The sequence below is a fragment of the Pipistrellus hanaki genome (genome assembly GCF_964339955.1).
Source record: "Pipistrellus hanaki genome assembly, chromosome: 9".
Taxonomy (NCBI): Eukaryota; Metazoa; Chordata; class Mammalia; order Chiroptera; family Vespertilionidae; genus Pipistrellus; species Pipistrellus hanaki.
In genome coordinates, this window is record NC_140511.1 from 54234776 (window position 1) to 54247278 (window position 12503).

At 52.7% G+C, this 12503-nt stretch overlaps 1 protein-coding gene across 1 annotated transcript in view; it reads left to right on the top strand.

Annotated features, from left to right (window-relative positions):
- Positions 1 to 12503, top strand: part of OTOG (otogelin) — a gene marked incomplete at its 5' end in the record, with an annotated part of 66182 nt that overhangs the window by 17795 nt on the left and 35884 nt on the right. The window contains 7 exons of the mRNA XM_084895441.1: positions 875 to 999; positions 1949 to 2161; positions 3518 to 3698; positions 5345 to 5419; positions 5729 to 5772; positions 7259 to 7412; positions 11924 to 12031. Of these exons, the coding sequence (XP_084751567.1) occupies positions 875 to 999; positions 1949 to 2161; positions 3518 to 3698; positions 5345 to 5419; positions 5729 to 5772; positions 7259 to 7412; positions 11924 to 12031 (900 nt within the window). The remainder of the gene's footprint in view (positions 1 to 874; positions 1000 to 1948; positions 2162 to 3517; positions 3699 to 5344; positions 5420 to 5728; positions 5773 to 7258; positions 7413 to 11923; positions 12032 to 12503) is intronic.

Here is a 12503-nt window from a genome sequence, read left to right on the forward strand (position 1 = left end):
CAAGGAAAAGCTGAGTGCTTTGCAATGCACACACACTTAAAATGCAGCGCTCTGCTCCGTCTTGCCTGGAAGGGCAGAGTTAGGGCAGCTGGCCAGCTGGTGGGGCAGACCTTGGTCTGCTGTGTGGGCTGCTTGCCACCCTCCTGAATGTGAATTCTGCGGAAGCACTGCTCCGTGTCACTGGAGGACTCTGGCTGCCCTGGAGCAGTAATGTGGGCTGAGCCTGCCCCCTATGGACGCCGAGGGCTCCCTTCCTGAGTTTGGTGACCCTTGGCGGTGGTGATGTTTAGAAAACACCATGCTTCTCCCCCTTGCTCTCCTTACTGCCCCTCGTGTGACGGTCTCCTACCCAGAGAGGAAGGGAGGGCAGGGAGTGTTAGGAATGGCCCGAGGGGAGAGGAGGAAGAAGTCTGGTTCATAGCTTTCCTGTTTCTCTCTTTCTGGCATGAAGAGCTGGGGGTGGGTGCAGAAGGTAGGGCAGTGTGGGCCCAAGCCCATTGTGAGTCCCTTTGGAACCTGTTACATGTGATGTGTGCGCACGCATAGCCGTGATTGTGTTTGCATGTGGTTGTGGAGGCCCCGTTGGCTGCTGGCATGTCTGGCACATGCCTGCGCCATGTGTGAGTGTGTGTTTGCTTGAAAAGGGTGTGCAGGTGGTATTCTTGGGCCTATGGTGTTCCAGTTCAGGTGGGTACATTTGTGCCTCTTACACATGTGCTTATGCTTGGTCCGTGTGTATGTGTGTGTGTGTGTGTGTGTGTGTGTGTGTGTGTGTATGTGTGTGTGTATACATGATCAGGAGGGTGCTTACGTGGGTGTACACTGGATGTTCACCTGGGCCCCCATGGACAGTGTGGCTATGTCTTGGCTGCAGGTCCCCGGTGGGTGTACCTGAGAGCACCCCACAACTCTTCGGCAATTCTTGGAAAACACTGTCTGCCTGCTCCCCGCTGGTGTCTGGCTCCCCGCTGGACCCCTGTGACATGCACCTGCAAGCCGGTGAGGCAGGGGGAGGGGACTGGATGCAGTGGAACGGGTTTGAGAGATAGGAAATGGGAGCCTGGGCTTGAGGAAGCTGGTCCAATTGGGCAGGGTTGCTAAGAAACTGGGTTTCCTCCCCTTGAGGGTTTGTCAGGCAGGAAGCTCCACGTTCTGCCCTGTTAGGTGCACTACTGGCTCCCTTATCTCAGGGCAAAAGCCCAAGTCCTCACCGTGGCCTCATCAGGCCCTACACTCTGTCCACTCCCCTCATCTCACCGCCTCCTCCGCTGCCCTCCACTCTGCTCTGGCCGCCCGGCCCCCTTGCTGCTCTCCTCACACAGCCAGCCGCCTCTCCTCTCCAGGCCTCTGCACTTGCTGTTCCCTCCACCTGGGATGCCCTTCCCTCAGAAAACATACTTCTCACCTTTTTCAAGGTTTTGCTCAAACACCATCTTCCCACGGAGACCTTTCCTGATCACTTGATTTAAAACCGCAATTTCCCCTCCTTCTTCAGCTTGTGATCCCTGTCTCCTTCCCAGCCGCTCTCCGTAGAGACTTCTCCTTCCACTTTGCTATGTAAATTGTTCAGTGATGCTCTCCCCCGACCAGAATGTTTGCTCCACGAGGGCAGAGATTTTGTTTGTTTGTTCACTCCTGTTTCTCCTGCCAGCACATGGGTTCATGCCTGGTGGAATGCAATGTATGAATGCATGTACACATGTAAACACATACTCCTTTACAGTTATTTATACATGTGGCCCGCTATATATTCACATCCGAACTTACTAAACCATACCCACACATTCCCAACCAGACACGCACACTGGAACACACGCACACACACACACACAACACACACACACACACACATACACACACTCCCTGAGCTGTGGGGAGGGAGGCAGGGCCTGGGTCTGGGTCCAGCCAGCCTGACCCCCTGCCCCGTGCCTGTGCCTCCCTCCTGCAGTCTCCTACGCGGTGCAGGCCTGCAGCGTGCTCATGGAGGAGCTGTTTGCGCCCTGCTCCCTGTACCTGAGCCCCGTGCCCTACTTCGAGCAGTGCCGCCGGGACGCCTGCCGCTGCGGGCAGCCCTGCCTGTGTGCCACGCTGGCCCACTATGCCCACCTGTGCCAGCGCCACGGGCTCCCCGTTGACTTCCGCACCCACCTGCCAGCCTGTGGTGAGTGCCCCGCTCTGTGCGCCCATGAGAGGGGGCCTGGGGGAACAGGCGCTCCAGGCCTGAGTGTCCACCCGAACTTGCCCCTCGCGCGTCTCTAGGCTTCTCCAGCCTGACATCCCGCCTCGCAAACGGCTTCTCCTGCTCTCACCTCGGCCCAGGGCCTGGTCTCCTTGGTCACCCAGGCCTGGGATATGTGACACCCAACTCCAGTCTTACCCCCACCTCCAGCCCAGCTCCAGGTTCTGTTACCCCACCCCACCCCACCTCTCAGCACTTGCATTGCAACCGCTCTGGTCAGAGCTGGAGCAAGCTTTCTAAAGACCACCTGCTCCGTGGCCCTCAGGTGCACGTGTGGCTCAGTGGGCATGAGCTGGCCCATACCCACCGCACCCCACCCGGCCACACACCTCCCATCTCTTAGTTGTCTCTGTGCCCCGAGCCCCAGCACAGGGCCCCGCTCTGTAAGCAGTAGGGAGATGTCTGTTGAATAAATGAAAAAGTAACAGTCCTGGGAGTCAGGAGGCCTGAGTTCTAAGCCAAGCCCAGTTCGTAGGTAACTGCTGTGTGTCCCTGGCAAGGCCATGCCCCTCTCTGAGCCAAAGTTTCTCTAGAGGTGACTGGATAGGACCTGTGGGTCTCAGTGTTGGACGTTAGACTCACCCTGGGAACTCTGCCAAATGCACTTCTCTGGGCCACATTCAGTTCAATGAAAACAACGTACCTGCGAAGGGCGCTGGCATCAGCATCTTTAAAAACTCCCAGGTGGCTTGGTGTGCAGCCCCAGTGAGAGCAACTGAGCTGGACAGGCTCGGGGGATCTACTTGCCCTGACCCCTGGCAAGTGGGAGACCCGGAAGAGTGGGACAGCGGCCAGACTAAGCAAAGAGAGGGCCTTCTGGATGAGAGGCTGCCAAGGGGGCATAATTGATCTCAGCCGAGTGTGTCACTAGCATGGAAATGAGAGGGGCCAGTGTGTGTGTGTGTGTGTGTGTGTGTGTGTGTGTGTGAGATGGGGTGGGTATGTGGCTGTCAGGGGCCAGTGATTTCCACCCTTCCCCCAATATCATTCCCTACGAGGAATGCCCTGCAAAGAACAAGATACACCTTTGGCAAGGCCCAGGCTGAGGTCGGGAGGTGGGCCCAGCTCTGCCGCCCTGCCATGCTGGTGTAGTGGGAGGCAGTGGGATGCTGCAATCAGACTGGGTTTAAGTCCCAACTGTGACCTTAACCTGCTGTGTGACTTTGGGTGAGTGTCTTCACTTCTCTGGTTCTCAGTTCTCCTCATCAGGATAATGATCCCACTCTACGCAGTGGTGGGGACAAGGGAGACAAAGCACAGTTCCATTTCCTACTACAGCACTGTCCTGTGAGGCCACCAAGGAGTACAGCCCCTGTGTGGCCCTGTGTGGACAAACCTGCCAGGACCTGGCTGGCCCTGAGGCCTGCGGCGGTGACCTCAGCGAGGACGAGTGTGTGGAGGGCTGTGCCTGCCCACCGGACACCTACCTGGACACCCAGGCTGACCTCTGTGTTCCCAGGTGAGCAGGTCGGCTTGGCCTCTGTCAGTCGGGGAGGAGGCTGGGGTCTCCAGGGCACCTGAGGCTGGGAAGCCTGCCTGGCCCTCTGATGCCCATACTTCATCTCATAGTCACAGGGCAGATCGGGGTGGGTAAGATGGGTGGGCTCCCTCCTCATCCCTGGCCCTTCAGGCACTCCACAGAGACAGAACTACCCCACAGGCAGTGGGATTCTGGAGTCACACTGGGTTTAAACCCCAACTCTGACCTTGACCTGCTCTGTGACTTTGGGTGAATGTCTTAACTTCTCTGGTTCTCAGTTCTGCACATCAGGAGGACCACAAGACAGAACCACCCCACAGAGCCAACAGGGTCTCTCTGCCCTCACCTCCCCGCTCTGTCCACAAATATTTATTGGTCCCCTAGTGTGGGCCCGGCATTTCTAGGCCCAGGACATTCAGCAGTGAGCAAACAGAATGCTCTCCCCATGGCACTCCCATTCTAGGTTGGGGTGCAGAACAGGCAGACAGACAGACACTTATAGGTCTGGTGGTGATCAGAGCTACAAAGCTACGAAGCGCGGTGAGAATAGGAGTCCTGGGTGGGTCACCGTTATGTCATCTGAGATGAGCATGGAAGGAAGGCCTTTCTGATGAGGCAACTTTGGGCAGAGACCTGAGGGAAGTGAGGGACGGGTGCTCCAAGCAGAGGGAACAGGAGGCCCTGAGGCTGCTGTAGGCCTGGTCTCGGTGTGGCTGGAAGGCAAATGGGATGTGGAAGCCTCCCAGAATCATGGGCCGACAGGCAAGGCCCTTGATCCCCACTAGCCCCGACTCCCGCCCTACCCCCCACACCCCCGGCCATTTCTCCATCTGTAAAATGGTTTCATATTGGATTGAGTGCTGGGGGCTGGAGAGAGGCCTCTTTGGGGGGTAATATCAGAATCACTCCTGCCTTTTTAAACTCCAGAATCCTCTCTGGAGATCCAGTTCCCCCCGCCCACAGTGTTGAGTATTGCCAGCGAGGGGAGCCTCTGTACGTTGTTTGGGGGGTGGGGGCGACTGGAGAAGGAGAAAGTGACTGGAAACCTGGGAGTGGGATGAGATCAGACTTCCCTTCCAGCCCCCAACTGCTCTGATCCAAGGCCTGCCCTTGGCTAGAGCCCACAGGTGCTGTGGGAGGCATGTGAGGAGGTAACGGTCTTTGCCCTCAGATGACCTACAGTGAGGCTCCCTATGAGGAGCAGATGACATGACGTATTTAGAGGCCTAGCCTGGTGCTCAGAATATGTGACAACCTATAGGCATAGGCCTGAGCAATTAGAACAGATGCTGGGTGTGAATGACCAATACAAGAATATGGCCCTGTCCCCATACACAGCATGAGCTCAGGCAGCATGGCCTTGACTTTACATCCAAAAGAGGTTGGCATTGGGAATGTACGGAGACCTAGCTCGGCGGATGGGCCTTGAGTCTGAGGCCCACCCATGACCTCTGTCCCTGGTGCCAGGCTGGCCTCCTCACTCCCTGGAGATGTGTCGCATGTCACAGTAGATGCCGTTAGATGTCCCTCTGCCCCTGGCTGGCAGAGAAGTGAGTCCCTGTCCCTGGCAGTCCCCGCCTCAGCTCCTGCGTCCGCTCACTGTTCTCTGCCTCTGGGTTGTATAGGAACCAGTGCTCCTGCCACTTCCAAGGAGTGGACTATCCCCCGGGAGACAGCGACATTCCGTCTCTGGGCCACTGGTGAGTTCCCCGTGTAGCTGTGCTGCTGGTACTCTGTCAGTGGAAGTTGCTAACTGAGGAGAGTGCATCTGAGCAGAACGTCTCATGGATGGCACTCACCTCTGCACAGGAGCCAGGGACAGGCAGCGGGAGGGATCTGGGGGCAGTGACTGTGGGTCTCTGGGTCCTGCAGTGACTGGGGTTTGGTGTGCGGGCTGTGCAGTGACTGGGTCTGCTGACCAGCATATCTCTCTCTCTCTCTCTCTCTCTCTCTCTCTCTCTCTCTCTCTCTCTCTCTCTCTCTGTTTCTCTCTCTCTCTCTCTCTGCAGCCACTGCAAAGATGGGGTCATGAGCTGTGACAGCCGAGCCCCAGGTACGGGGACTGGAAGGGAGGGGGCTCTTCCATGTAATGGGGCTTTAGAGAGGAGTGAGGAGCTCAAAAACAGATGGGGATGGCGAGAGGCCACCCCCAATCTTGCCCTGCACTGAGCCTTCTGTGTTCCTTGCCCTCTTGGGAAAGACTCCAGCTTGGAGGGTGGCATCCAAAAGGCCTGTCCCAGCCTCAGTCCCACCCTACGCCCATCCTTCCTGCTTCCCTAGGAGAGCCTGAGACTGTCTCTCTCGGGGGCCAGCTGGTGTCTGGACTGTCCCTGGAGGTCCCCTGGGTCCTGGATTTCCTGGGCCTGAGCCATCACATGTCTCCTGAGGCAGACTCGGGTGCTGGACATGAGGGTCACAGAGGTGGGGAGGACAGCCTGGGCCTCTGAGATGTCCCCAGGTCATAGAGATGGGGATGAGGTGGCCCGGTGATGGGTCATCCCGTGAGGGGGTTGAAGGTGGTAGAAGGAGACTGGGGAAGGTCTCTTGGGCAGAAGAGGCCACTGAGGGAGGAGATCAGCACAGAAGGGACCGGAGACTAATATGGCAGGCGGCAAAGAGCGGGGCCTCCAGAGTCAGGCAGCCTGGGTTCACGTCCTGCCCACCATCGCTGGCTGTGCAGTCCGGGGTAACTCACTTCACCTCTCTGAGCCTTTGTTAGCTTTTTTGTAAGTAACCTGGACTTCCACGTCCTCCCCATGCTCCATGTATATTCCTGAAAATGTCTTCCTTTTATCTCTTCTGGCTTTGGACCACTGCCTCTTTGGGACTTTCATCTCCTGTGGCTATGCCTTTTTCCCTGCTCCATCCCAGGCTGGGCATGAACCTCAGCTCCCTTTTACTGATTTTCCTGGAGATCACTCACACAAGTGTGAGTGTATACAGCCAGTGTGATGGGAGGCCTGGTGAGAGGAGAGTGGGTTTATGCCATAGAAACACGGGAAATAGGAACTGACTTGCTGTTGCTAAAAGTCCTGTGGCCACCCCGCCACACTGCATGGCTCCCCTGTTTTTAGCTCTTCTCCTTGGCCCTCTGGGGTACTTCCTCTCTATCATTCCTTTGCAAACAGAAGTGTTTCTCTCCATTGTATGGGGATATGGCATGCCTTTTGCAAGCAGAAGTGTTTCTCTCCATTGTATGTGGTAAGAATGCCTCACTGAGCTGTTACAGGATGAAATAAGAAAACACATGTAAAGTAGGGGAGCAGTGCCTGGTGGGGAGGACATGTTCGGTAGCTGGGGCTGGTAGCTAAGGGACACCACACAGCCCTCCTCTCCACGTGGGGTGTGCACATGAGAACCCAAGGATCGCCCAGAAGCAACCAGGGCACCAGAAAGCATCAGGGCCCATCTCTCTCTGCCGGGTCCCCTCATCTCTCTGGCCAACCCTGCCGCCAAGGCCCCCACCCCCAGGCCCAGGCATTCCAAGCAGCTTGCTGCGTGCCCGTGCTTCTTCCAGCACCCACCCTCTCCTCTTTCAGCCGCTGCCTGCCCAGCGGGCCAGGTCTTCGTGAACTGCAGTGACTTGCACACTGACCCTGAGCTGAGCAGAGAGAGGACGTGTGAGCAGCAGCTGCTGAACCTGAGCGTGCCAGCCCGGGGCCCCTGCCTCTCAGGCTGTGCCTGTCCCCAAGGGTAAGTATCTGTGCTGCCATGGTCTCCCGCTCTGCGACCGTGAGGTGGAATGAGGGTCAGGGAAAACCTCACACAGCCTTGCGGGCAGACACTGGGCCAGGGCTGGCCTGTGACAACATCTAATGGCCAGTGAGGAGTCTGAGAGAGGGCAGGAGCGTGGGGGGTGGAGTGTACCTGTCCCTGCTTATTACCAGCAGATAAGGAAGGGGCCTGGCCTCTCTGAGGCTGTTTTACGTCTGTGAAATTGGAACAATAGTAAGACCAGGCTGTTGTGAGGATTAAACAAGGCACTGAAGTTGAAGCGCTGAGTGGGGTGTGGCAGGCTCTAGAGGTCCAGTGAGTTCAAGGCCATGAGAGAGTAAACCCTGTCTCAGCTCCCAACCTCTTTCCCTGGCAGAGGTCTGAACAGAGCCCTCTGGTGACAGCCTGGTGCCCCTATAATCCTCGCAAAAGCAAGGCCCACCCATTTACCCCAGGCAGCATTCAAGTTGTGAGGTCCATACGAGGTGGGTTTTGTGGGTTGCCCGTGGGTGCTCTGTACACAGGTAGCTACAGGGGCCCTGTACCCAGCTCTGCCAGTGCTCATTCCTGATGCTGGTCTTGCTTCCAGTCTGGGCTGAGAAGACAGATGGTGCCATGACTTGGCATTGCAGGGCTGTGTCCTTCAGCCTGTGCAGAGGTCAGTGGTCAGCTGGGAGTCGTGGGCCAGGCCTGGCAGCCAAGAGAAGTGAGGGGATGGGGAGGTCAAGACTTCTAAGGTGGGAAAAGGAAGAGGTAGTCATTTGGAGCTTTACTGGTTATGAAATCCTCCTGGGATTTGGGATAAGGTTCCTAATGATGCCCAAGTACTGTCCTAACAAGCCCTGTTCAGGACCCTCTGGGCCCCTTGGCCCCATGCCTCTCTCCATCATGTCTCTAAGAACCTCTGGGTGCTGTGTAGTGCTGCAAAGGACCTGGCCACTGCAGGGGCCACTGAGGTCGGCTGTGGTACTCCAAGGGGCCTGAGCCACTGGGCAGTCTACCACCTCCTGGGTGAGTTAGCCCCTGAAGCTCAGTTTCCACATCTTTTAGTGGCACAGAGTAGGCACTCAACATGAGTCTTCTTTCATTTGGATCCCATGCACTTGCTGTTGTCCCCCGAGGGGGCCTTGGAACAAGAGGGTCCTTTATGAGTTAAGGAAAGGGCACTCCACAGATTGAGGGCACCTTGAGGACAGAGGCCAAAGCTTCAAGTCTTTGCACACTCCTCTCTGTGGTGGGCAGGAAGCAGTGCTCAGGGACGCAGGCAGGCCTGCAGAGGGCAGGAGGGAGCAATGGATGGTGGGTGGCAGGGAAGACCTCTGAGGAAGCGTCTAGAGCCCGGGCCTGGGGCTGGAGGTGGAAGGCAATGAGCCAGCCCACTGCTGGTGTCTGATGCAATAACGGGGGAAGGAGGGGCAAGAAAACAATATTACTGTGTCCATCCCCGGAGCTAGGCAGTGTGCCCAGGTCTATAATTAAATCCTCATAATGACCTTGGGAGGAAGGTGTCATTGTTTTCATTTTACACATAAATATACAGAGGCTTAGGAAGGTGGCTTCAAGGAAAACGTAATGGATTGAGCACAAGCCTTCCCCCACTGCTTCCTCCCACAAATCGCAATGAAATGCTGGTAATGGATAAATAAAGTATAAATCACCAGCGACAAGGAGAGCAGCCATGGGGTGACAGGGGCACCAGATGGGTCAATCGTTTCCGAAGGAGGAATGAGCTGGGTGTGTGGAAACTGACCCTGAGAGCAGAGGTGATGCCTGGGCACCCAGGACAGCAACCTACTTCCTGTCGACAGTTAGGACAGGAGGCTCCAGGAATCCCAGAAGGTGGGGTGGTGGCAGGGAGACAGGCAGATGAGTTGCAAGTCCTGTCAGGAGCAAGTTAAACCACTGGTCACCTTTCCACCCCCGCAGGTCCTGAGACTGCCCTCGTGCCACCCAGCAGGAGAGAGGTAGTAAGAGTTTCTAGAGAAACCAAATCTGAGGCTTTGATCTTGGGGGACAAGGAAGGATGAGAGATGGAGTGGAAACTGGGAGATGGGAGGAAAACCTACTGGGTCCCCCAACCACTTCCCCAGCCTGGGTCCCAGGTTGATGGCATCAAAGCTGTAGCCTCCCAGGTCAGAGATGAAAGAGAATTCTTCTCTATGCAATTGGCTGGGGCAAAATAAGACAAACTAACAAAAGAAACTGGCCTTTGAGGGATTCCCCAAGAAAATGGTGGGTCCCCCTTAAATATGGAGGTTCCAGTCAGCCTTTGGTGCCTCGCTGTTGTTGTTTTTTTCTTTTAATTTTTAAAAACTTAGGTATAATTTATATGTAATAAAAATGCACAGTACAGTTGTATACTTGTCCCCCGAGTATACAGCTGTACTAAGTATACAGCTATACTAAGCTTTGACAAATCTATATCCTCTTGTAGCCCACACCCCTCTTAAACTATAGACACTCCTGTCACTTTAAAAAAAAATCCCTCATGCCCTATGCCTTTCCCAGGTGGTTCCTCCCACCCCGTTTGCCATGGTCTCATTGCAGCGTAGATGGACTCTGGCTGTTTGAGGTATTCACGGCCATGGAATCATACAGCATGACACCTGTCTTCCTTCTCTGGGCATACGTTTTCAAGGTTGATCCACATGGCTACGCTTCCCTGTCATTTGTTTCTTTTTATTGCTCAGCAGTATTCCATTGTCTGAATATACAGTAATTCATTTATCCACTCAAAGTTGATGGCTGTTTGGGCTGTTTCCAGTTTGGGGCTATTTTGAATAAGGCTACTCTGTCTTTCTCTTGGATGAGCAGGTTGGCATGGAATTGGGCCCCAGGGTAGCTTTGTTGTGTGATTAGATGAGAAACTTCCAAATAATTTTCCAAGACGCTGGGACAACCATACACTCTCACTGCAGGAGAGTGCTGGCCGCAGCACCGTCTCACTGACACTTGGTATTTTCTGACTTATTTTTTGTTATTTCAGTGAGAACATAGTCATCGCTCAGCACAGTTTTAATTTGTATTTCCCTCATGACTAACGATGAGTCCCTTTTTCATGTGCTTTTTGTACATCTTCCTTTGCGAAGTGTCCATTCAAGTCTTTTGCCCATTTTTCATTTGGCCAATTTTTAAAATTGAGTTGTAGACGTTCTTTATATATTCTGGGCTGAAGCCCTTTTGTCCAACACAAGTATTGCAAATATTTCCTTCCAGTCTGTGGTTTGCCTGTTTATTTACGTAATGTGTTTCATATGTCTGAAGACTTCTAGTGAGCAGAAGTTTTAAATTTTGGTGATGCCTAATTTGTCATTTATTTTTTTAGGATTAGTGTTGTCTGTGTCCTAAGAAATCTCTGCCAACTCCAAGGTTGCAAAGATATTCTCCTATGTTTCATTCTAGCTTTTTCATCTGGGTCTGTAAGCTATCTAAAATTATTACATTTTGTATATGTTACAAAATGGAGTCAAGTTTTATTTTATTTTTTTCTCTGATGGATATCTAGTGGTTCTAGCCTCATTTTTTTTTTTTTTTTTTTTTTTTTAAATAAGACTTTCCTTTCCTTATTGAATTGTTTTGGCACCTTTGTAAAAAAAATCAAAAAAAAAATCAATGGACTGTAGAAACATGGGTCTATTTCAGGACTCTCTGTTTGGTCTCATTGATCTATTTTTCTATCTTTAGGCCAATATCACACTGTCTTGATTTCTAGAGCGTTATCGGAAGTCTTAAAATCAGAAAGTGATAGCGCTCCAACTTTGTTGCTTTTCAAAGTCTTTTGGTCCTGCTAGGTCTTTGCATTTCCATGTAAATTTAGTATCAGCTTGTTGATTTCTACCAAAGAGCCTCTTGGATTTTGTTAAATCTGTAGATCAATTTGGGGAGAACTGGCACATCACACTTGTGAGTCTTCCAATGCACAAACATGGTGTTATCAATTCATCTGTGGAGTCTTTTTTCCATTTCTCTCAGCCATGCTTCAGTTTTCACATAAAGGTTTTTGCACATTTGTTACTGAACTTATTCATAAGCATTTGTTGTTTTTGTTGTGCATTGCATCTATGTTGTCAACTTTATTAGCTTGACACTGTATAAATATTGCCTTATTTTCCTTTTAATATCTGTAGGGTATGCAGTGCTGTCTCCTCTTTGTTCCTGATATTGGTGTTTGAAGATTTTATTTATTTATTAGAGGCCCGGTGCATGGATTTGTGCACCAGTATAGTCCCTCAGCCTGGCCTGTGGGGATTGGGCTGAAACTGGCTCTCCAACATCCCCCGAGGGGTCCCAGATTGCAAGATGGCAGTTCTCAGGTGACACCCCCCTGGAATCAGACTCCCTCCTCTCTGGTTCCAGGTGCATCACCCAAGAACCACAGCTGCCAAGTCACTGCAGCTTAGCAGCTCCTGCTTTGAGCATCTGCCCCCTGGTGGTCAGTGGCAGAAATGGGAAGGTGCTCTCCTGACCACCTGCTTGCTGTGTCCCTACAGCCTCCTCAGACACGGGGATGCATGTTTCCTGCTAGAGGAGTGCCCGTGCACTTGGAAGGGGAAGGAGTATTTCCCGGGGGACCAGGTCATGTCTCCCTGCCATACCTGGTAAGTGAGGGCCCCATCTAGACTCTAGCTTTTTCTGGGGATGGGGGTCGGGGGGTAGATTTGGGATGCAGGATCATGAGCACAATCTAGCATTCCCCTTCCATGCTTATCTTGTAGGGGTTTTGCCTCCATATATAAGCGTATGCATAGAAAGAATTTTAGGGGTGTTTTTGTGAGTATTTACATGAAGTTGATTTGTTCAGACATTTATATAAATGTATACACACGAATCTGTAAACATGATGATGTGTTTGCATATTTATATAAATGCATAAGTGTGGGCAGAAATCCAAAATGCAGAGTGTATATATGAATGTGTATGTAAGTGCATGTATATGAACAGGTGGGCATTCATAAACTTGAATATGTTAGTGAATATATACAAGTATGGATTTGTGTATGTATACAGGTATGCATATATATATATATATATATATATATATATATATATATATATATATGAGCATTTGCA